This window comes from Abramis brama, assembly GCF_963993115.1.
Source record: "Abramis brama genome assembly, chromosome: 12".
Lineage (NCBI taxonomy): Eukaryota > Metazoa > Chordata > Actinopteri > Cypriniformes > Leuciscidae > Abramis > Abramis brama.
The window spans coordinates 3,973,738-3,998,523 of record NC_139974.1 but is presented as its reverse complement, the minus strand read 5'-3'; the positions used below and the strand labels follow the sequence as shown (position 1 = coordinate 3,998,523).

General features: G+C 43.9%; 2 protein-coding genes and 1 long non-coding RNA gene across 4 annotated transcripts in view; all 3 read right to left on the bottom strand.

Moving 5' to 3' along the window:
* Window positions 1–24,786, bottom strand: part of LOC311093927 (uncharacterized protein) — a 188,929-nt gene that overhangs the window by 66,351 nt on the left and 97,792 nt on the right. The gene's annotated exons all lie outside the window — the stretch shown is intronic.
* LOC311094000 (uncharacterized protein) lies at window positions 2,401–9,407 on the bottom strand. Of its 2 annotated transcripts, none has more exons than XM_084131737.1 (4): window positions 9,212–9,407; window positions 8,767–9,108; window positions 4,278–4,313; window positions 2,401–4,082 (listed from the first exon to the last, which is right to left on the bottom strand). In XM_084131737.1, the coding sequence occupies exons 1-4, from the start codon at window positions 9,270–9,272 to the stop codon at window positions 3,988–3,990; spliced, it is 534 nt and encodes a 177-aa protein (XP_083987863.1). In that variant the 5' UTR covers window positions 9,273–9,407; the 3' UTR covers window positions 2,401–3,987. The 2 variants fall into 2 exon arrangements, with proteins under 2 accessions (XP_083987863.1, XP_083987862.1); XM_084131736.1 differs by having other exon boundaries at window positions 2,401–4,160; window positions 9,212–9,405.
* Window positions 22,821–24,212, bottom strand: LOC311094039. Its single transcript, XR_014608541.1, has 3 exons — window positions 24,147–24,212; window positions 23,960–24,040; window positions 22,821–23,122 (listed from the first exon to the last, which is right to left on the bottom strand). It is a non-coding gene; the product is annotated as an uncharacterized lncRNA (long non-coding RNA).

Genomic DNA, 24,786 nt, shown 5'->3' with positions numbered 1-24,786 from the left:
GGCAGCTTCTCCAACCAGATCGACCGCATTCTTATCCTTATTTCGCTGTTTTAAAAGAGAAGTTGTATCGAGTGACCCAAGACACTCAGTCAAAAGAAGATACAACCCAGTTGTTAATACCAAAAAGCCGTTGGGAAGTGCTTTTCCAGGCGGCTCATTGTAATCCAATGGCCGGACATTTGGGACAAACAGCAACACTTAATCATCTAATGACCCGATTTTTTTGGCCGGGCATTCACGAGAACGTGCGCAGGTGGTGCGCGCCTCGTCGGGAATGTCAGTTGGTAAATCCACCGGCCACTCCAAAAGCACCATTGTGCCTTCTCCCTCTTACACAGGTCCCCTTCGAACGAATTGGCATGGACCTCATCGGGCCATTAGAACGATCAGCAGGAGGGCATCGCTTTGCATTAGTTCTGGTGGATTATGCAACGCGATACCCAGAGGCAGTGCCGCTACGCTATATTTCCGCGAAGAGCATAGTTTTAGTTAATCTCCTGGTCAAGGCACAGCGTTTATTTCACGAACTATTCAAATGGACAAATGGTTAGAACCCTTCTTGTTCGCTGTGCACGAGGTCCCACAAGCCTCCACAGGGTTTTCCCCTTTCGAGCTTCTCTACGGGTGCCAACCCCGCGGGCTGTTGGACGTCCTTAGAGAGACTTGGGAGGAGGGACCTTCGAACAGCAAAAACGAAATTCAGTACGTGCTGGACCTGAGAACAAAACTCCACACGTTGGGGTGGATCTCTCTGGAGAATTTGTTACAGGCCCAGGACAAACAAAGCCGGCTGTACAACAGGGGAACTAAACTGCGTGAATTTGCACCGGGAGATAAAGTGCTTGTATTGCTCCCCACTTCTAGTTCTAAATTGCTCACAAAGTGGCAAGGACCCTTTGAGGACACACGGTGTGTTGGGGATCTCAATTATGAGGTGGTTCGAACAGACAGGAACGTGGCACATCAGGTTTATCATCTCAATCTCCTCAAAAAATGGAGTGAGGTGGAGTCAGTGATGCTGGCGATGGTGGTAAGCAGAGAAGAAGATCTCGGGCCAGAGGCGAACACAATAAAATCATCCCTCGCGCTGGCCCCAGGGGGAGATCACCTCTCACCCTCCCAGCTCACTGACCTGGCTACATTGCAGGCAGATTTTGCCGATGTGTTCTCGCCCCTGCCTGGCCGAACAGACCTTTGTCCACAAATCTTTCCATGTATTCTTAATTATCTTTTTAATGAACCCCTATTCTCGTCTATAAAATGTCAATTGTGTGTGTGATACGTGCATATAAGTGTGTGTACAGGAAAGAGACAGTCGATTTGTACTGCATTAGATCCTTAAAGACACAATAGATCGCAAGTATGGTATCAAATCAATACTTTATTTAATTTGCGGACGTGTGTGTGTGTGTGTGTGTGTGTGTGTGTGTGTGTGTGTGTGTGTGTGTGTGTGTGTGTGTGTGTGGAGGGAAAGCTGGAAATAGTCATGTGGCTCTCTTTACTGCTTGCGTAATATGTATATAGCCTACACAATATAACAATATTTATTAGTGCAACGGAGAGCTGTGTGTGTACGCGTGAGAGGTAGGGTATCACCAAAGTGTGTGTTGCTTCACAAATCCAGTCCAGGCAGAGATCAAGTCACTGGTTTCTTTTTAATAATCAACTCAAAACTCCAAAACATTTTAACCAAAGCACTCTTCCAGCTTCTCTGTATGCTCTCTAACAAAAAACAGTCTCTCTGTTCTCAGATCATTATCAGCTTTTCTCCTTAACTCGCGACCGCTGTGTCCCAACCACTGAGGAACCTGGGAACTGTAGTCCAGGACCAGGTGGCCATCTTGGTTTGTAGTCCCCATGCTGTAACCACCTTTGGCACACACCTTGCCTCTGTGACAGACCCTCTCACAATGCTACATAGCCTATTATTTTCTAAAGTAGGATGTTTTTGATGTAAAAATCTTGATCACATTATAATTGGACCTCAGAGAACATTATATATATATATATATATATATATATATATATATATATATATATATATATATATATATATATATATTTATTTATTTATTTATTTATTTATTTTTTTAAAGTGGTTCATGACTCCTTTAAGGGAGAATGAAGATCATTCTCTTCTCCTTTTTTCAGTTATTTAAAATACGGTTAAAGTACTGTTTTTTATTTTATTAGCTTTGGTTAATTTGCATAGCTTATTTGTTTATTTGTCTGAGTTGTCTAGTCAGATTGTGCCACCCTCACCACATATTTTGTGGTTTTCTGTGCATCATCATTATGAAATCAGTCAGGAAACCATTACTGTGCTTTGCACAACATTGATGTGAAACCATTTCTCTTCTCTAAATTATCATGGCAGATCCGACATGACTGAATATATACAGTTGTGTTTGAACAGGTTTAGCTTTGGTAATGATCAGGTTTTTCTGCCAGAAAATGCACACAAAAACAAATAATTATTATTTTGCTGTTTATTTGATCAGATCTCTCAGTAATACATTTATCATTTAAGATATGTTGACATTTTTATTTAATCATGAATTGCCAGAAAATAGTTTGCATTTATATTTTCTCTTGAAAACAGAGTTAAAGCTCATAGATAAATATATAGGGCCCTATCTCTCACCCAGCGCAATTGAATTTGTACACCGACGCATGTATCATTCCTATTTTGCACCCGCGCACAGCGAACTTTTCCCTCCACAGACGCACGCCGGTAAACTAAGAAATACACTTGCGCTCCCGGGGGCGGTTGAAGGAGGAGGAGGAGGAGAAGAAGGAGGAGCGCAAAGAGGAGGCGTGTTCCGGCGCAAACATTCCCTGGTGCTATTTTGCAGTTTCAGAAAACAGTTCCTCCACTGACCGAAAAAACCTAGTCTAAAGTCAGTGGCGCGTTGCGCATGTTATTCATATGCTATTTTAAGGGCGCATGCTTGGCCATAATCAATGTAGCGTGTGCACAACACGCATACACTTTGATTCTCTAATCTACACAGAAGTAGCTGTTTCCATTTTTGCAAATCATACATTATTACGATAGATAGATACTGTAGATAGATAGATAGATAGATAGATAGATAGTTTATTATAAAAGTATACATCTAGCTTACACATTTACCCAAATTATCATACGCCTGTTTAACCGAAGCTAATTTGGGTGTGTTTCTCCATCCCCAATGTCACTTCTCTGTGTTTTACGGCCCTGACGAGAACGTCGGTCTCCTCGGCTGTGAACAGCTCCTGGCAAATCCGCCGTTATAATAGCAATCCGCCATGGAACAAGCGCGCCTGCTCTTAAAGGGAATGTGAGATGTCGCTCTGATTGGTTTATTTCACGTTACCCCCAAACCACACCTATGAGTAATGAAGCGTCTTCAGACCAACCCATTTTAGATTTATTAGAGTCATTTATCCCGCCGGTATAATAGCAACAGCACCCGAGACCCACTCACAAAGTTACTTGCGTTTTGCGCTTGATACTTGCGTTTCAGATCGTTAAAATAGGGCCCATAATGTCTAAAGATAAACAACATAATGATATTCAAGTATATGTTTGCTGTTCTTTTTGAGCTCACTCTTTACATGTAAAAACTGCAGTTATGTAAATCATACAACTTGAACTCCAATCTTTGAATATCGTTGATATATGCTGAACTAATAAACATTGCATTAAAGAAGTGATTTGATATTTAACTGAATATTATTGTCAAGCACAAATAACCACACAAACCTGAATTATCACCACACCATTAATGACTGGTTTGCTGTTTATAAAACTGGCTAGGTTTACCACATCATCTCAGTTTCTCTGAAGTGGAAGTGAAATCAGGCCAACAGGAAAAAAACATCTGAGGCACAATTTGCTGTTTTAATATGTGACAACTATAGCAGTTCTGATATAACTGGCAATGTGAAGCTCAGGGACAGGCTTATATTGAGTTAGATTGTAAAATAAAGCAGAAATAGATGTCATTCATCTGATCTTTGGTCCATCAGAGCTCCATGTTTCGCTGCTCTCCATCCTTTCTGCCAACCGCGATGGTAAATGATTCCTCCTGCGATGACTGTAGTCAGAAAAAACACAAACACAGCCAGACCAACACCACCGAACATCAACACACGCTCTGTCACCGTCACCTCGTCTACAGAGACAGAAGAGTTACTCACATTCATACAAACAGACAGTATTAACTTAGATTTAGTGCTGGATCTCCAGTCACTGTGAAAAATGAACATCCAAGATAACGATCATCATGTACCTGTGATGTCTTTTGGCTCTTCTGTTACAAAAAGGCCTGTAAAAATGATCAAACACACACAAAAAAACTGTTTTAGTTGTTAGTTGTATGGGAAAATGGATTAAGAAGAGCTTTTCTCCCACTATTCTGTCCAGGGCTTCATTTGAGCCGGAACACGCCGGAACATGTTCCGGCACCTCCGACGTTGGATCCGGAACCTTTTTTTTATTGGATTCGGCACCTAATGTGTAAAATGAACTGCCTAAATGAAAAAAATTAAATGACTATTTGTGTAGTGTTCGATGCTGTTATCTGTCTTGTTAGTCTTTATTCCCCATTGAAGTTCCACAAAAATCTTGTGTTTGCATTTTCGATGCGTTTTGAGGTGAATTTTCAAGTGACACATGTGCTTGTTGTGCTGGTTGAGATTGCTGTTCGCCTCTTTTCACTCAGGGGAAAAATGTCAAAGAGACAACAAAGTTTGCTTAACTTTTTCAGATACGCTGACCATTCAGATCCCAAACAAGCAAAAATCGTTTCTGCCGATCAAGAATGTGGAGACCACGGTGGACACAGCAGTAGTACGCCTACCATTAATGTTGCTAATGCACACCTGTCGTTAGCGGGGATGACGATGACCCACACTGGGAAGGAGATGAAGATGACGACGAGACGGCTGATGGGCACTTTGAATCTGCGAGAGATTGTGATGGCGACAAAGCAGGTACATTTGTCGGGGACACTCAAACTGGGCAAATCTGGACGGATGCTCGGTTTACAGAGGAAAAAAAAAGTTGTCCCTGGCTTACAATGGACAAAACTGGACTAGGCTGTGCCATTTGTAAAAAAGTGGGATCACTGGGTCCGGATAAAACTGCAGGTGTGACATCAGTCTGTGCCCGATTTAAGAAAAAAGCAAAGAGCCTTAAAGGAGCTGTATGTAAGAAATCTATTTCAATTAATCATAAAATGGCCCTGATGTGTCACTAGACATTAAGAAATCATGTTAATTTCAAATACTTATATCACTGACAACAGTAGTATGGGTAGGATATTGTCATTTAAAAAGTGGACTTGCAGCCCTCAACTGATGTTGATGTTGTCATTTTGTGTTTTGGCTTGAAGCGCCTCCCTCCACCTATCTACCAATCACGAAGTCAGTAGTGTTTCGGGATCCGGGTTGCCAGCTTTGCTCTAACCTACCCTAGCTCTAGTCGGATAAAAATGTCTAACGTTACTAAATCAAAAATACCTCGTTATAATTCAGAAATTCGTCGTGACAAAGTCCGAAATAAAACCAGAATTTGTATAGGAGATGCTTTTGAAAGATGGAGACGGCTGAAAACGGAGAAGAATTTGAACACAGACGCCAACGTAGCTAATTTTCTCCTGGACAGGTAAGATTCATCTAAGCTTGTGCTTGGCTAACTTGTACTTGATGTCAATGCACATATCATATATTCATGACAGTCGAACAAAGTTATGCATGTTCGTGCAAAGTAACGTAACGTTAGCTCACATGGACGTATGCTAACATTAGCAATGCATAGGAGCCCGTTTCTCTGTCATTATGCTGAGACGCTGAGGAAAACAACATTAGCACGCCCATTATGGCAATTTGAAATGTAATTGAGACAGAAGCCTAACTAGGTAAACCTCAGAATAAATGATTCGACATTCGTTCTTCACGTATATCGTGGACTAAGTTACACATGCTGCAAGTTGACCTGTATTTCACATCACATATTTTAGCGTGTTATGGACGCGTGCTGCAGGGTAAGTAAAAAAATACAGCTAGTCACTTTCACTTATAGCATCAGCTAAATGAATAGCTGTATTACACATAGTGAGGCTTGTGCTTGTACTTACATTAATGACAGATACATAACGTTACAAGTTAGACTTACAGCTACTGTTCTGTCTGTCACATACGAGCATAACGTTACATCTTTACGATTATACTGTCAAATACGAGCATACATCTTTACGATACTGTCACATACGAGCATAAATCTTTACGATTATATTTAACTAATGACAATTAGTACATTTTTTAAATACATAATTTCTTATCAAAATATCTCTCATGATGCATAAACATAATTAACAGAAAAAAACTTACTGTGTACGTCTCGTCTGAAGCTCATTGAAGCAGCCTACGTTTCTGCTGAATTCAGCTTATCTGGCAACCTCGAGTCAGGGGGGAGGGGGAGGGGATACACCGCTCTATAGTATTTTTAAAGTGATTGCAGTACCAGTTTTGGCCACAATCCTACATACAGCTCCTTTAAGGAAAAAGGTTTTTGAGCATGGGTGTACTAAAGCACGTGTAATGGCATCAAATATTTGTGATAAAGCAAATGAAAATATATTTAGCCAGCAGCCATATCACCCTGTAGCCCAAGACTGGCTGCCCACTGAAGCTAAGCAGGGCTGAGCCTGGTTAGTACCTGGATGGGAGACCTCCTGAGAAAACCAGGTTGCTGCTGTAAGAAGTGTTAGTGAGGCCAGCAGGGGGTGCTCACCCTGTGGTCTGTGTGGGTCCTAATGCCCCAGTGTAGTGACAGGGACACTATACTGTCAAAAGAGCACCGTCCTTCGGATGAGACGTTAAACCGAGGTCCTGACTCTCTGTGGTCATTAAAAAAAATCCCATGGCATTTCTCGTAAAGAGTAGGGGTGTAACCCCGGTGTCCTGGCCACATTCCACCATTGGCCCATACCAATCATGGCCTCCTAATAATCCCCTTACATTGAATTGGCTCTATCACTCTCTCTCCTCTCCACCTATAGCTGGTGTGTGGTGAGCGCACTGGCGCCGTTGTACTGTGGCTGCCGTCGCATCATCCAAGTGGATGCTGCACACTGGTGGTGGTTGAGGAGAGATCCCCTGATATGATTGTAAAGCGCTTTGGGTGTACAGTAGTACATATGAAAGCGCTATATAAATGCCCGATTCTATTCTATTCTATATTGGTAAACGCAGTAATCAATATCCAAAGCGACCAGGTGCAAAGACTTACACCTCTTTCAAGGCCAAGCGTCACAGGCCAGCTCACGGCTTTGAAATAGACTGTCAGGAAATGACTGGTCCTGATATGAGGAGGATTCTCCATGTTCTCATATACAACAGCATCTTGCATTTATCATGTATTTACGAATGCAGTTGCCAGAGATGGAATCGCCCGAGAACATATACTTTGATTTTGTGGAGTTAGATGATTTTGGCGCAGAAGACATTGGGCCCTATATTGCACCCAGCGCAATTGACTTTGTACACAGATGCATGTATCTTTCTATTTGCATCTGACGCACAGCGGACTTTTCCCTCCACAGACGCACGTCGGTAAATTAGGGAATGAACTTGCGCTCCCGGGGGGCGGTTCAGCGAAAAGAGGAGGCGTGTTCCAGCGCAAACGTTCCCTCATGCTATTTTGCAGTTCCAGAAAACAATTCCGCCACAGATCAGGAGAAACCTAGTCTAAAGTCAGTGGCGCGTTCACATGCTATTTTAAGAGCACATGCGCAGCAATTGACATTTTTGCAAACCATACATAATTACAAGAAAAAATATATCACACGAGGGAAATCATTATTGTGTCCATGAAGATGTGAAAAAATAGGCATACATCTAGCTTACACATTTACCCAAATTATCATACGCCTGTTTAACCGAAGCTAATTTGGGTGTGTTTCTCCATCCCCAATGTCACTTCTCTGTGTTTTACGGCCCTGACGAGAACGTCGGTCTCCTCGGCTGTGAACAGCTCCTGGCAAATCCGCCATTATAATAGCAATCCGCCATGGAACAAGCGCGTCTGCTCTTAAAGGGAATGTGAGATGTCGCTCTGATTGGTTTATTTCACGTTACACCCAAACCACACCTATGAGTAATGAAGCGACTTCAGACCAACACATTTTAGATTTGCGTTAGATCCGCCCACAAAGTTACTTGCATTTTGCGCTTGATACTTGTGTTTCAGATCGTTAAAATAGGGCCCTGTGTCTGCAAACTGTTGGATGCCTTAGATCATGCCAACTTAGACGAGGCCTTCCTCTCAAAAACAGTGATGTTTGTGTCAGATGTCAAGAGTGGGGTGGCAGCTCGACTTAAAACCCGCTTCCCAAACATCAAAAAACAATTTACACTGCCTAGTACGTACGTAGCTTCTCTGACTAAAAAGACACATCGTTGATTAGGTTTTTTTAGTCAGAGGCAGTGTATTAGTGACAGTGTACATTTTTTTTTATCCGGTACCTCCAACCCCACTTTTGAATCGCCGGATCAATATAAATGGTGCATAATGACATATCAGGGCCTTTAGCATTTTTCAATCAAGAAAAAAAAACAATAATTCAGTGTGTCCAAACTTTTGATTAGCAGTGTGTTTGTGATTTAAAAACTTTCTCTGATATCCAACTTATACTGTATATATACATACTGACAAAATGTAACCTAAAATGGTAAGATCTTAATTAACCATATGATGTGAAAACTGAAATCTGGTACCTTCAATCTCCAGTCTGATGGGTTTGTTGAAGTGCATCTCTGGAGCGGCAGACTTTAGTCCACAGAAATAAAGTCCTGAATCTGATTCTGTTACTCCAGTAATAGTTAAAGAGACTCTGGTGATCGATCTGTCTGCTGTTATTTCCAGACGAGTTCGGTTCTGATTGTAGTTGATCAGGAGATTTCTCCAGTTTTTGTCCTTCTCAGCAGAAATCAGCAGAACGAGCTCTTCAGATCTGAGATGATACCAGGCGACTTCATATCTGTTTCTCATGTTGCAGTTCAGAGTGATGTCTTCTCCCATCCGAACTCTCACATCAGAAGATCCTCGTACTGACAAATCTGGAGAGACATTTAAAAATCACATCCTTTTAGACTGTAAATAGCTATTGTATTTGAGATTGATATGTTAATTTCATGAATGTTTGAAATAGAATATATTTACCACTGGATGTGATTTGCATAATCCAACAAGAAAATACACAAAAGAAAAAGACTTTCTCCATTGTGTCTGTCGTTCGTAAAGGTGTCGATCAAACTAAGTTCAGCTCAATGCAGAGTCAAAAGTTCTGAATGAGTCTTTTGTTCTGGTGTCCAAACGTGTAAACCACAGCTAAATCAAAACTGGAAGTATATTCCACACAGATGAGTGATTTAGAAGTATGGAAATATGTCACTTCCCACTAAAGGTGGAGTCAAACTGGTTATTATTGTCCTCTACTGGTTATCCTTTCAGAGCAGATTGAGCTGTTGGAAGATTTACATTATATTGCATGGTGTTCAGTGACTGTAAAGATTTTATGATTGTTTCATTTAATCTATTGCATATAAAATACTTTAATTTGAAGGAATGCCTGTTACCCTGACAGGTCCATGATCATGTGATATGACATACGGTGAAATCTTGGGCACGTTCAAGTTCAAAACGGTGCGCAACGTTTTGCTACGGTTTCCGGGTTGAACGTCATGTTTCCTGGAAACGGCGTGCACCGGTGTGCAACGGGGTTTGAGATACGTTTTCTCTTGTTTGGTGGGTGTGTCAGAACTGCAGTCCAATCAGCAGCAACATGTATATAAAGCACGCGGTATTAAAGTGAACTCGCACAATGGGTTCAAGGAAAGTAATTTACAAATGTGTTGGATGCAGCTCAGTATACGCAACAACAGACATGTTTGTCGTAAGTTTTATTGTAAAAATATAGGATATGTAGTTGTTTATATTTTTAGCTTCATTGCAAGTGTATGACATTTGGTATAGAAATAAACAATGGTAATTAGTGCTTTTCCTAAAAATGAGAAAGAAAATACAGGGTATTAAAACAGTATGAACTACAAATAAAGTCCGTATGTGAGGCTAAATGGATGTGTTTTAGTCTGAATTAGGTAAGATGTGTGCTTCAGTTTCAGCAATCCCTTCACTCGATTGGGATGTTCTCTTTTGTTCTGGGCGGCAAGTGCAGTAACTGTAACATCGGGCATATTTTGTAGTATTAAACCGTCTCGGTTACGGATGTAACCCTCGTTCCCTGAGTGGGAACGGAGACGTTACGTCGGATGACGACGATTGGGGTTTCGCTTAGAAGCCTATCACCTTCGAGTATATAAAACGAGCCAATGGCAATGAAATGCCATGGGTCTGCGGAATTTGCATAGCGTATCTCCGCCCACCGCAGGGGGTATATAAGGAAGTACGCTGCAATATTGCAGATATGTCTTCGCTGAGGAGTCGAGACTGGACCCAGGCGTTTTTCAGCGGTACAGCGGAAGTGGCAGGAAGACGTAACGTCTCCGTTCCCACTCAGGGAACGAGGGTTACATCCGTAACCGAGACGTTCCCTTTCGTGGTCACTCCGAGTTACGTCGGATGACGATGATTGGGGTTCCAGTCTAATCACGCCACCTCGGCTGTCATCCAGTGCCCTGCGTAAGTCTGAGCTCCCTGTTGTGAGACTAGCACGAACGAAGGAGTCCTACTTAACACAGGAATACCAAGGTACACTGGGAAGCATATCTCAGAGGAAATATGCAATTATGCCCAACCCTAAGGGGGGGACTTGGGAGACACATATGACCCCGAGGGATGCATATGGAGTATCACTGAGGTGTCCAGCCGCAGGTGGAATATTTAAACCCCAGGGGTGGCAAGGTGGCTTGCCAAGGGAAAGACACACGCTCAAAAGAGACTTACAGTGGAATACACATGTGGGGGTCGCCTAGAGGAGGGACCATGCACATGGAGACACCTAGTCAAGCGCAAAAGCTGCGTTATGGCAGATAGGCATAACTCAGGCGTTGACGTAACCAGTGCTGGAGGAAACTCAGAGCTTATCAGACTCACCTGAGAAGATAATCGCACGTATCCCGTCCGTGGAGAGGAATGGCGAGCAAGCGAAGACACCTGAGCAGAATCTAGTACCGGCTGGTTGAAGTGAGTACATGAGAAGAAACTGGCTCTACTCGGAGATTATAGAATCTCGCAAATGTGTTGGGTGTCGCCCAGCCTGCAGCTCTACAAATGTCTGTTAGCGAGGCGCCATGCGCTAGAGCCCAAGAGGAAGCCACACTACGAGTGGAGTGGGCTTTCACATCAAGGGGGCATTGACGACCTTGCTGCTGGTATGCCAAAGCAATGGTATCCACTATCCAGTGAGATAACCTTTGCTTTGAGAGAGCCTTTCCCTTCAGCTTCCCACCATAACAGACAAAGAGCTGGTCTGAGGTCCTGAAACACTGCGTCCTGTCTACGTAAGCACGAAGGGCGCGTACTGGACAGAGCAGTGCCAAGGCTGGGTCTGCCTCCTCCAAGGGCAGCGCTTGCAGGTTTACTACCTGGTCTCGAAAGGGTGTGGTAGGAACCTTGGGCACGTATCCAAGCCGGGGTCTCAGGATCACGTGAGAGTTAGCCGGCCCGAATTCCAGGCACGCTTCGTCAACCGAAAATGCCTGCAGGTCCCCTACCCTCTTGATGGAGGCCAATGCAACCAGGAGCGCTGTCTTCATAGACAGGAACTTAAGCTCTGCTGATTGCAAAGGCTCAAATGGAGCACTCTGCAGGGCAGTTAGAACCACTGAGAGGTCCCAAGAGGGTATGAGGGGAGGACGAGGAGGATTCAGTCTTCTCGCTCCCCTCAGGAACCTGACGATCAGGTCGTGCTTCCCCAGAGACTTACCATCAACTGCTTTGTGATGTGCGGCAATGGCGGCAACATACACTTTCAGGGTGGAGGGAGACAGCCTTCGCTCCAACCCTTCTTGCAGGAAGGAAAGCACGACACTGATGGGGCATTTCGTGGGTTCTTGATGTTTAGAAGAACACCAGTTGACGAAGAGGTTCCACTTCAACGCATAGGCATGTCTCGTGGACGATGCTCTAGCGGAAGTGATGGTAGCCACCACCGCTGGTGGTAGTCGCCATTCTCCAGCGAGAGGCCGAACTCGAGACAGCTCGTCGGCCGCCTGGTTCAGGTGTCCCGGGATATAAATGGCTCGAAGCGACCTCAGATGCTTCTGACTCCATATGAGGAGGTGGCGAGCGAGTTGCGACATACGGCGGGAGCGTAGACCACCCTGATGGTTAATGTACGCTACTGTCGCGGTATTGTCTGATCGGACTAGTACGTGCTGACCCCTGAGCAGCGCATGGAAGCGGTGCAGGGCGAGACGTACAGCCAGCAACTCGAGGCAATTGACATGCCAAAGGCGCTGGGGTCCTGTCCAGGAGCCCGCGGCAGCATGACCATTGCACATGGCGCCCCAGCCCGTGGTGGAGGCATCTGTTGATACAACAACGTGCCGGGAAACTCGTTCTAAGGGCACTCCGGCCCGTAGAAAATTGAGGTTCGTCCACGGGGTGAAGGTCTGACGGCAGGCTGGAGTCACTGGGACTCGGAGCGTGCCGTGTTGCCATGCCCACCTCGGGACTCGATCGCGAAGCCAAAGCTGAAGCGGTCTCATATGAAGCAATCCCAGCGGCGTTACTGCGGCTGCGGATGCCATATGCCCCAGGAGCCTCTGAAATAATTTCAGTGGAACCGCACTCTTGCCCTCGAATTGGCGAAGACAAGTCAGCAGTGACTGCGCGCGCTCGCTCGTAAGCTGCGCGCACATGGCGACCGAGTCGATCTCCATACCGAGAAAAGAGATCCTCTGCACGGGGCAGAGTTTGCTCTTCTCCCAGTTGACCCGAAGGCCCAGACGAACTAGGTGCCGGAGCACTAGGTCCCTGTGTTCGCAGACCTGGTCTCGAGAGTGAGCTAGGATCAGCCAGTCGTCGAGATAATTCAGGATGCGAACCCCGTGTTCCCGGAGGGGAACAAGGGCTGCCTCGACGACCTTCGTAAAGACGCGAGGAGACAGGGCTAGCCCGAAAGGGAGAACCGCGTACTGGTATGCCTGCCCCTCGAAAGCAAACCATAGAAACGGTCTGTGTCGAGGCAAAATGGAGACATGGAAGTAGGCGTCCTTCAGGTCGATCGCTGCAAACCAATCCTGCGGCCGCACACACTGGAGGATGTGTTTGGCCGTTAGCATCTTGAACGGCAGCCTGTGAAGGGAGCGGTTCAAGACGCGCAGGTCGAGGATTGGCCGTAACCCACCGGACTTCTTGGGTACAATGAAGTAAGGGCTGTAGAAGCCGGACTTCATCTCGGCTGGAGGGACAATCTCGATCGCACCCTTCGCCAGTAGGGTGGCGACCTCCGCTCTCATGACAGGGGCATTGCCACCGACCATAGTGAAGCGGACTCCCCTGAAGCGGGGAGGAGATCGCGCGAACTGAATCGCGTAGCCGAGCCTGATGGTTCTCGCGACCCAGCGGGACAGTCTGGGAAGCTCTAGCCAGGCCTCCAGAAAGTGCACCAGCGGGGTCATACGAACCACAGACGTACCGTCGGTGGGGCAGCGAGGCGGAATGACCGGCACCGGCGAGGGTGGCATAGCGGCCCTGTGCGGGGGCACGGTCATTAACCGCGTCCTGCCAGAGGAGGCCAGGGGAGGGCGCGCGTCCCACGGGGGCGTGCTCTGGCAGGGGTCTGGCGACAGAGGGGGATGAGAGGAGCGTGGCCCGTGGGCGGCGCGTGCTGTCATCCCGCACCTCTGGGACAGAGGAGGGCGGCAGTGGCGGGACCCGAGGGTGGCGCGCACTGTGGCCCTCGGGCTCTGTTGGCTCAGGATTGGGGAAATCGATTCTGTCTTTAACCACATTAGGGTGCTGCCCGTCGTTGGACGAGCAGCGGGGAGTGGAGAACAAAAGATTCTCCCCCGGCCCTCCACCGGAGGAAGGAGTGGCCCAGCTACCAGCTCCTGAACAGAAAAGAGAGCCAATCCTGAGCTGCCCATCTCAGGAGCGCCGCTTAGCCTGGCGTTTAGCGGGCTGCGGGGCTGGAGAGGGCTGTGGCGCCTTCCTACGGCTTCCTCCACGAGGCGGTCCAGATGAAGGCTGCTGCTGGGGCCGTGCGGGAGGGGCGGGAGCCGCGGGAGGGCGCCCTCGGCGGCGAGCAGGCTGAGGATTCTGTACCGACGGCTGAGCAGCAGAGCGTCGGGGCAGAATGTGCTTAATCGCCTCAGTCTGCTTCTGAGCAGTCGAGAACTGTTGGGCAAAGTCCTCGACTGCACCGCCGAAAAGGCCGGCCTGGGATATGGGAGCATCGAGCAGACGAGTCCGCTCTGGCTCACGCATATCAGCCAGGTTCAGCCAGAGATGTCTCTCCTGGACCACAGCTGTGGACATCACCAGACCCAGGTGGCGGCGCGCAGCTCATCTAAGAGCCCTGGGTCTGTCCTACCCTCGTGCATGTCACGGAGCATCTTGGCCTGGTAGACCTGTAAGATGGCCATGGCATGCAAAGAGGCAGCTGCCTGTCCCGCCGCTCTGTAAGATTTCGCCACCATGGTAGACGAGAATCTACAGGCTTTGGACGGGTGCTTAGGATCACCACGTGATGAAGCGCTTGCCGGACACAGCTGCATCGCAACAGAACGTTCAACCGTGGGAATCCCAGTGTACCCACAAGCATCAGCCTTATCGAGGGGAGGAAAGGCGGAGAAAGCCGACGAACGATCACGGGAAGACATGGGAGCCTTCCAGGACCGCGTGACTTCCTCATGCACTTCCGGGAAGAATGATATTGGGGTTGGGCGGCGACGGGTGTCAGCGGCCGCTCCCAAAAACCAATCATCCAGCCGCGAGCGCACTGGATCGGGTGGCGGGGACCACTCGAGCCCAATGGCCGCGGCTGCCCGGGAAAGCATGGCGGTCAGCTCGGGATCAGACTCGGGCAATGCTGGCGCGCCCGAGGGCGGCAACACAGCCGAATCCTCATTTCCTGAGGACTCACGCCCACCTTGTGATGCAGCGATCGACATCGTATCCTCCTCTGGAGCGCCAAACGAAACACGCGGGGCCTCAGTAGAGGGACCAGCGGTTTCAGTCTGGACACTCGCGGGTCCCAATGCTGAAGAGGGCTGTGTGGACCGTGGACGTGTCGGCGGTATGTCCCACACAGTTACCCTCAGGTCACCCTGGCCACCAGCCGAAGTACAGCCTCCCGGGGAGACCGTAGATCGGGGTGTGGATGAGGGGACTCTCGCTCTAATGAGCTCATTGAGTCTCGACCACAGCATGGAGATGGTCATGTTCCCGCAGTGAGAACATGAGTCATCCACAAACGCTGCTTTAGCGTGATCAACGCCCAAACACGCTAAGCAGAGATTGTGCCCATCAGAGAAGAATATGTCGCGACCGCAACCAGAAGTGCACGGGCGAGGCATCTTTAAAAAGACGTGCCACGTGCAATGCTCTTTTTGTGAGAGGAAAAACTCTGCGATGCTGAAGCGAACAGGGAGAAAACACACTATCTGTCAGATCACTGAACAGATCAGCAGGGTAGTGAGCACTCGCTGAAATCGCCGTCACACCAACACCGGAGAGTTCGCTCGTCTCGAAGGGATGAGAAGACTAACTCAGAATTTTTTGGCTTGCAGGAGTGGAGCAGTTCTCGGCTCCGAAGCGAAAACATATCTACAATATTGCAGCGTACTTCCTTATATACCCCCTGCGGTGGGCGGAGATACGCTATGCAGATTCCGCAGACCCATGGCATTTCATTGCCATTGGCTCGTTTTATATACTCGAAGGTGATAGGCTTCTAAGCGAAACCCCAATCGTCGTCATCCGACGTAACTCGGAGTGACCACGAAAGGGAAACATATTTATACCGACTTCATCAGGCTCCGAAAATTCTTCACAAAGAACACAAAGAATGGCCTTCTCAGCTGCCATAGATGCAACTCTTGCGTCATCAGAACAGTGTGTTCAACTTATCACCGTTTCTGTTTAAAAAACGTTGTGCAACGTTTTGTCGGGTCTGAACGCAGCCCAGATCTCAGATCAGCTGTTAGAATGAGTCTCATGACTGCTCAATCCACAACCCAGCAGAAAAGTCATTCCTTCATTCGTCTTGTTCAGAGTTTAAAACATGTCGACGTTTAAACTGTATCATTACACCAGAGACTCTTTAAACCACAAGAGTGTCCACTTCCCAGAGCAAATGAAAGCACTGAATGACAGTCTCTATATCAGTTCAGTTGTTCATCTCCACTTAGATTTACTGAATCAAACCACTCTGTGCAAACATGTTGTTATGTGGGAAGTGTTAGCTGTGTTGTGTTGCCCATCGCTCACCTGTCACCTGAAGGAAGCCATTATAACACTGTCATCTCTACAGTCCCCTCTCCTTTTATAATTTAATAAACTTGACTTTTGATTGGCAGACGTTGGTCTTTGTGTTCTTCATGTTGCTTCATAGAGCCAGAGTTGTAAAAAATTAATCATGAGTCTTATCATTTTCATTTAAATTTAAAATATTGTGTATATTTTATTTATATTTATAAAATTGTGGTTCAGTGTTGTATAAAAAAATATGAAAAGATACATTTTCCTAATTTGGTTTTTAAGGAAACATACACTGTTTTGTGGCTTGAATTGAGGAACTGATAAACCTGATAAAATTAAGGAAGAAGGGCTACCTATTTATTTTAAGAGAATTCGCTCAATTTTGCAGTTTTATTTAGTGACGGCAATGTTTGTTCCCAGCATGCTTTGCACATGCATGGCTGGAAATGGAGAGTAAATCCATTGTCTTAATCCATGAAATTAAGTGTTATTTCATGTGTTTTTGAGTACAGGGAAACATCTGTTACTGTTTAATGTTCAGTTATGTTTGACATTTGAAAGAGTTTCTATTATGTAAAAGTTTTGATTGTTACCATTGTGCAGAAGTAGGGCTTATGGTTAGGTTGTGAATAACTGCGTATTACAATAAAATGGAACATGTTGCTTTGTTCATTGATAATTTTGCTAATAATGTAGTAACAAAATAGTTGTGATGCTAGCAGCATATAGTGTATTAAATGTACAATATAGTCAAATATAAACATTTTATTTTCATTCACTAAACCGCATAGTTAAAGTTAAAATAAAAAAGCTTATTTCACTAAAAATATTAAATTCATTGTCATAGACTAAATAACGATTTATGCAGGTAGATTCCATTAAAGAAATCAAGCTTTAATTTTTTTTAATTAAATATGATGTACAATATTGTTACCATAATTTTTATTTAAGTAAATAGCACATAACATTTTTTACAGTGTAAAAAAAAAGTAAAAAAAAAAAAATTATGTATAATGCAGTGCAAATGTTCATGTTCATGATCGCCAGGAAAACTAATAACCCGTAGCCAGCAGTAGTAAGTTCATTAAAGAGAGGACCGTCCGAATGTTTGTGCCATGTTTCAACTATACTTAAAAAGTCAAGTTTTTCTTCCAGAATGATGTAAGATAAAGCCACCGCTTTATTGTTGACAGAGCAAGCATTAAAACTTGCAGATTTCAACAGGCACGGGGACTCCGAAACCTCCCGTGAATGCTCTTTGTATGTTAGCTCAGTCAAGCTGTTATGGTTAATCCCAACAGGTTTATACACCGGCCTTTAGGGTTTACGAAGAAATGCAGGATAGGAAACAGCATCAGCATCAGATGGAGAACATATAACACTGCGCTTTGAGGAGCGCTTACGCTGGAGTATTCCAACATCATCACAGTTAGCATAGGAATCGTGTGCTAAATAAAAGTTATGCTTCAATTTCAGCAATTGGCAAACTGTGTACCTTAGTGCCGTGCGGGAGGAATCCACACTAATTGTTGCAGAGGAGGCTCCCGTACCACCTCCACCCGCACCACCAAAGGGATCCGTCTCCAGAATATTAACCATTTCCTATCGAACTCAAATTCCCATCATGCCTCTCACCTGGGACTGATTGCGCAACACACCTGCACCTCATTTACACACACACATAAAAGCCACTTCCACACACCACTTCTCTGCGAAGTCTTGATTTGCCCTGGCCATCAATTCTGAGTGTTATTTCCCGTGTTTGCGTTGTATTTCTGACCTTGGACTGTTTACCTCGTTTCCTGATTGTTCTCTGGCTGCCCCGACCCGGACCGTTTACTGGACCTTGTTTATTGCTGCCTGCCTCGACCTCTGCCTGCGACTCTGATCTTCTCTGCGTTTCCTCCATTGCCCTGTCTGCTGTTGATTACCCTGCCTGTCCGACTATTCTAATAAAAGCTGCAAATGGATCCCTCTGAGTCCGGTGCTTCATTACACTAATAGCAGCCTCGCAGAAGTGTAGATCCAGAGGAGGGCACCAGGAAAGTTTGTTCCAGCAACAGACGTTTAAAATTAGGAACAATAGGCCAACAGGTAAAAACTAAGGCACCAGGAAACATCGCACCAACGCACATCTTTGTTCATTATTTTGAAAGGTTATTCATTCTTCAAACTTCCTTGAAGTGGCTTCCTCCACCACCGCCTCAACCTTCAAACTTCCTCAAACTTCTAATGCTCCAAAACCGTTGTCTAATATTTAGAAACAAACAAACAAAACGGGAGAGAGGAGCGGCAGCCAAAACGCGCCAGCGTTCCCTAAATAGTGAATCATTTTGCGAAGCTTTCAAAAGCTTATTTTCTCCATGGACCATGATGTCTTCTATATTGTTTAAAAAAAGTTATATTGAATATTACAGATATTGAAACAATAAATTATAACACATAGGCTATCTTTTAACTCTTTTCGCAGACTATCTATAAAATCAACGTGTATTTTCATTCTGAAAATATCATATATATCTCAGTCACATTGTGTTATGTTTACCTATTTTTAACAGTGTTCCAATTGTCTTTTTAATAATTTCCTTGATTTCTGCCCTGCTGATTATCTGCCGTTGTGTGCTGATATCCACAAAAATACCCTCATAAGCCCCATCATATTTATTCTGTAATGTTTCTCATCTGTATTACAGTCTCTGCTCTGCTGTGAGTCTCTGCACTGTAAACCGGTTAAAGACGAGCTTGAGTCGGAACAGATTATTGATATATATCCACCGTAAAGCTAACAATAATGCAAGTATTTCTCCTGTATATACTGACAATCCTTCATTAATCCTTTATCACACTCTGATATTCAATTCTGGAACAATAACTGATACTCTGATTCTATCAGCTGAATTCTTTGATGCATCTGTAAATATCTGAATTATTAAAATTGTACCCAGAAGTGACCAAAACCTGACAAAATCTCAAAAAAATCCCTTGGGGTCGTCCTCATTTGTAAATCTGGTATAACAAAAGTTATTAAAGGGTTTTTACAAATGCAGAAAGTGTTGTGTGATGGGTTAGTGTGTGTGTGTGTGTGTGTGTGTGTGTGTGTGTGTCTGAATTGTTGCCAATGGTACAGATGTTTAATGTTTAATTGAACTAAATCTGTCGCTGCTTGTTCAACTGTCCATCCAAAGCTGTTCTCCTTTTCTCCAGCCGGTCTTCCAGTGTTTTCTGTGTTGATCCTGATTCTGATCCTGATCCTGATTCTGATCCTGATCCTGATCCTGATCCTGATCCTGATTCTGATCCTGATTCTGATCCTGATCCTGATCCTGATTCTGATCCTGATTCTGATTCTGATCCTGATTCTGATCCTGATCCTGATTCTGGTCTTGTAAATGCACTCAATAGCTCACTGATCGCTGTGTTCTTCTCAATGCTAGTGCATTTCTCCAGATGAAGAGCTTCCAGAGTCTGGGAATATAAAGCTGGAGTCTGATGGCTCTTTATTTCCCTCTCCTGGTTATTATTTTACTGCAGATTGAGCTTTATTTCTCTCTACTGGTTATTATTTTAATGCAGATTGAGCTTTTGGAAGATGTTGGTCTGGATTGCTGAGACTCTCGGCTGATAACACAGTTTTTGTTGGAGTTCTAAATGTTGGAGTGTGGTTCGTTCAGTGAGGTTTCCCTGTGTGGGGTTGTCACCGTCGAATTATGAGGCCATCGGTCTTGTTACTTTGGTTTCTCTTTTGTATTATATTTATTTATATTTTCTTGTTTATTTAAGCTGTTACTGATTTATGTCATTAAGTTGATGTTTAATTAGTTTCTTTTGGAAGCCGTAGGGAGGAGGTTGCCATTCTTGTTTTCTTGAGTAATTTTCTCCTGTTTATGGTCAGTTAGGGAGTAAGGGAAGTCTTTTGTATTTTCTTTGGGGTTTTTCTTTTGTTAGGTAAATTACATTTAATTCCCTTCAGTTAAAACTATTTTTGTTTGTTATTTTGGCTTGAACCCCTCCTGAAGATTCACGCTTCCTGTTATTCATTCCTATGTTAATAAAAACTTACTTTTGACACTATTTTGTTTTTTTGTAATATTTGTATGTGAGCTGGGACAGGAGAAGGGATAGATGTATCAATTCAATTGATGCTTTAATTTGTCATCGGCATTCCTAACCCTAGACGGGGAGGTCGTGACAAGACGCAGCTCGACGTTCGGACCGTATAGTGTGAGCACATAAATCCGGAGCTTTGGCTTTCCATCGCATGCGATCTACTCGTTCAGTGTGAGTAGGTAACCTTGCTGAAATCGCACAGACATCGCACAGTGTATGCCCGCCTTTAGTCATTAGACAGAGGCGATTGACTACTAGGCTACTTTTTAGATAACCGCACCATGCTTGTTAATTTCTAAAAGTTTATTATGTAGTCCCCATAGATCTGAACACACGTAATTAAGGTAAGATTAGCCTATATCTAACCAGAGGTCACGACCATTACAATAGAAATAAGCTGACCAATTTAACTTCCTCTAATGGTAACTTATATAGCTAATCATACCGTGGTTTCCCATGTACACTTAATAATAATAATGCTATACAATAATCAGAGGTTGAGGCTCACTCTATTTAGATTGGTCTAACACTTTGTTGCTCTAAACGGAAAACCCATTATTAGCCTCTGATATAATGCCGATGTGTTACCCTGGATTTCCACCAACTGTGTGTCGGCTCCGTGCTCCGCCGTCCTTCAACACACACCAGGTCCGGGTTTGTTGCGGAACGGCTGCGGCCATGACTGACAGCTGAAGTCACGAGGACCCACGAGATCGCGCGATATAACAGGGTGTAGTTTCCATAAACAGAACCACAAAAACAGCAACAGTTTAAATGATTTGGTGATTTTGTACTTCCAGAATCAGCATCTCCTCATATGGTGTCAACAGGGTGAACTGGTGTCTGAAAACATCTAACCTGTTGACTTCAGCAGCTGCTGGAAATTACTATTTAGTCGGATCTCTAAAACTTCAATCAGTGTGCTCCTTTGCTCCACCTGAATTTCAGTCCGTTTACTAACCTGGGCTGCGTTTCCCGAAACCTTCTTAACGCTACGTCGTTCTTAAGTTATAGCCTACCTTAAGCTGTACCTTATCCTTAATACGTGTTTACTGAAGTCTATAAGTCATACGTTCGTAAGGTTGGTCTGGACCACTCTTATCTTATCACTGTTGACCGTCTATAGGAATATAATTCTGAAGTTAATTCACCCAGTGCAACAGGCTAATGCAAGTGTTTTCATGCAAAGAATAACATTGTCATTACACTAATTGTTGTTTGCTTTTTAAATATATTATCCAAATGTACATCAGCTGGCAAACAAGAAGACATTCAAAATTCAGTTTTGAAATCGTTTTTGATCACTGCCGAGCACCGTACGTATAATGTACACTTTTATTACTGAATGCTGGAAAGTATTTACAAGAACAATATTTCATCACAGCTCCACCTCAGCGAACAAACATGGGAAAGAGAAGAAAGCAAGGCCGTTATTGTGGCAGCAATATATGATACATATATACTAGGCTTATTACTAGGCTAATACTCAGAGCGAGACAGAAACCTCTTTCAAATGGAAACATGCTAACAATGGGAATCTGCATTTATCACGGTCTCCAGAGTTTAGACCTCTTGAGGACAGGGTGGCGTTTGCCTGGAAGACCCATCCTCTGTTAGCAAGATATCTCTAAACTATTAAAAACTTCATTACCTTTTGGTTTTTCTTCTCTGAGGATGAGTCTCAGTCACTGTAAAAATGTTGGCTAGTAGAAGCTGATTTAGCCGGTTGATAACAGACCCACTACAGAGCGTCCAGTGAGAGACTTTTACCAGATATGATCAGGTATTGGGGAATAACCCATTTATTGTCACCATAACTCAGTACACTGAATAAATTTGACTTTGCATGTGTGTGTGGTTTTCTATAAATAAAGATATAAGAAAAATAGATAAGTACAAATAACAATAACAAATGATAGTAGTCACCATAAACATAGTAACAGTAATCTCCACAATAAATATTAAATTACAATGATTAATACAGTACAATAGGAACAAATTTGCCATTATATGGAAAACTGCACTGCTAGAAATGATTAATACTGAGCGGTTGTCTGGCACATTAGTGCGCATGTGCCCAAAGAGTGCTTTAGCTCTAGAAGTGAGCGATATATATATATTAAATAGACCATATAATGACTAAAAGGCACATAGATTATGTCTTCTAAATATAACAATGAAATATGTGAGGAAAGTGTAAATACACACACAGACATCTTTACGAGTTAGTTCGTATTGTCACTCGCATACATTAACTTTTACACATGTTTAGACACTGAAAAAGACACTTTACAGTGAGACATTTCAAATGATACCAAACATGAACAGTGTTGTACGATCCCAGCAGGGGCGATCCCAGGATTTTATAAATGGGGGGGCACAGGGGGGGCCAAGAACCAGTCGTTTTCTTTTCTTTTCTTTTTTTTCAATAGCTTTTGGTGGCCTTCTGTTCTTCTCAGTGAGCAAGAATGAGAGTCCCTCCTTATTGTTATTGTAAATGTTTTCATGCAGTCATGGTGTTGTTTTCCTTGTGTTTTCCTCTCAGGGTTGTGTTTGCAGTGGGAAATCAGGATGTGACTGTCAAGGAATTAAAGGACAAAAGGTAACAGAACCTGTAAACATACATACAATCATATCCACACAACAGATGACAATGTAATATTATGTCACAAAACATATTGCTTTAAGTGACTGCCATTATTTGTATAGTGTGTTCAAAACATCAGCAGAGCTAGTGAGAAATTATCTGGAGTTCATCAAGTTTAACATCCAAGGATGTTCATATTTATACTGAATGTAAATGCTGCCCCCTTCTGGTTTCTTATTTACTCTCCTTATTGGTGCTGAAGCTTCTGTATTTGCCACTTAAAGGGATAGTTCACCCAAAAATGAAAATTCTGTAATTACTTTATCACCCTTAAGTTGTTCCAAACCTGAATGAGTTTCTTTCTTCTGTTGAACACAAAATAAAATATTTGGAAGATTGTTTATAGCTAGAAAGTTGACGGCACACTGACTTGCAAATTAGGAAAAAATACTATGGAGGAGGGGGGGGGGGGGGGGGATTTCAGAAAATTCAATTGAAAATAAATACTGGTTTAGAAAATATTAAGCACGATTTCCAAAATTTTGTGCAATGCCACGTGCTCTAATATAGATGTTATTACATTTTTGTATTTTGCATGGATTAGACAACACAGTTCTGTTCCAATAAATAAAAATTTATTATTTAGTAATTTAACATTATTTTATTTACTTTACTTTTTACATTACTTTATTTTCAACACAAAAATGAAGTGTTCTGCTCTGCCTGTTTTTGTGCTGCCGAATAGTCTGATAAACTCCTCCATGTCCAGGGACTTGGCTCTCCGTGACTCTGAGCTCTCCCAGGCCGCTCATCAGACATGTATATACCGTGAACACAGACGACCGTAATCCCAGCCACCAGAACCAGCAGAGCTCCACACACACACACAATAACCCAGATCTCTACAGCTGAAGGAGGAAGGAGGGAAGAGAACAGTTTTTCTTATTACATGTTTTTATTTTTATTTTATTAAACTCACTGTGTAAATCTCTCAATGCCTCCTGTTTTACTTACTATGTTGTTCATCAGTTTTGTCATCATCTGTATCCAGTGTTTCCGTTGAGTCTGTACCAGATTCTGTAGAGGAGAATCAGCATCAATTTTCTGTTCAAATCCTGATTTAAAAAAATAAGCTCAAAGGGGCGGAAAATTTCCGGTAAATTTCCAGAAAGTTTCCGGTAAATTTCCATGGGAAGTTAAGCAGGGGAATTTTGGAAATATTCATTACCACGGCAACCGCTTGCGCGTCCACTCTAAAAGTAACTGTACACATAAGAGATGGATAGATACATTATTTAAGGTTATTTTCTATTCGTTAGAATATTGATATATGAACTTGTTGTCAAGTAAGCCCCGTTGCGAGCAAGAGCAAAGGCTTTCTAAACTTTCAGTGTGCTGCACTGCTCTAGTTGACTTCTGCGCCTTCCCCCTGAAAATATCACGTTAATTTCTTTTGTGGATCCTCTTGGTCTTTCTTCATGTTTCTTTGACAAATATCAGTGTCTCAGTCTCGCGCACGCTGCACGTGAGTTAACCACGCCTACTTATTTACATGTCGCGGTATACACAAAATAAAAAAATCTGTTACGGTTGACATTTTCTTCCGCGGTAACGATATATACCGTCATACCGCCCAGCCCTACTTATGTGGTAA

Coding starts and splice junctions, on each gene's coding strand:
- LOC311094000 (XM_084131736.1), bottom strand. CDS start 9,272: ATGGAGAAAGTCTTTTTCTTTTGTGTATTTTCTTGTTGGATTATGCAA. Junction 9,109..9,211: donor TATGCAAATCACATCCAGTG/GTAAATATATTC, acceptor ATGTCTCTCCAG/ATTTGTCAGTACGAGGATCT. Junction 4,314..8,766: donor CATCAGACTGGAGATTGAAG/GTACCAGATTTC, acceptor TCATTTTTACAG/GCCTTTTTGTAACAGAAGAG.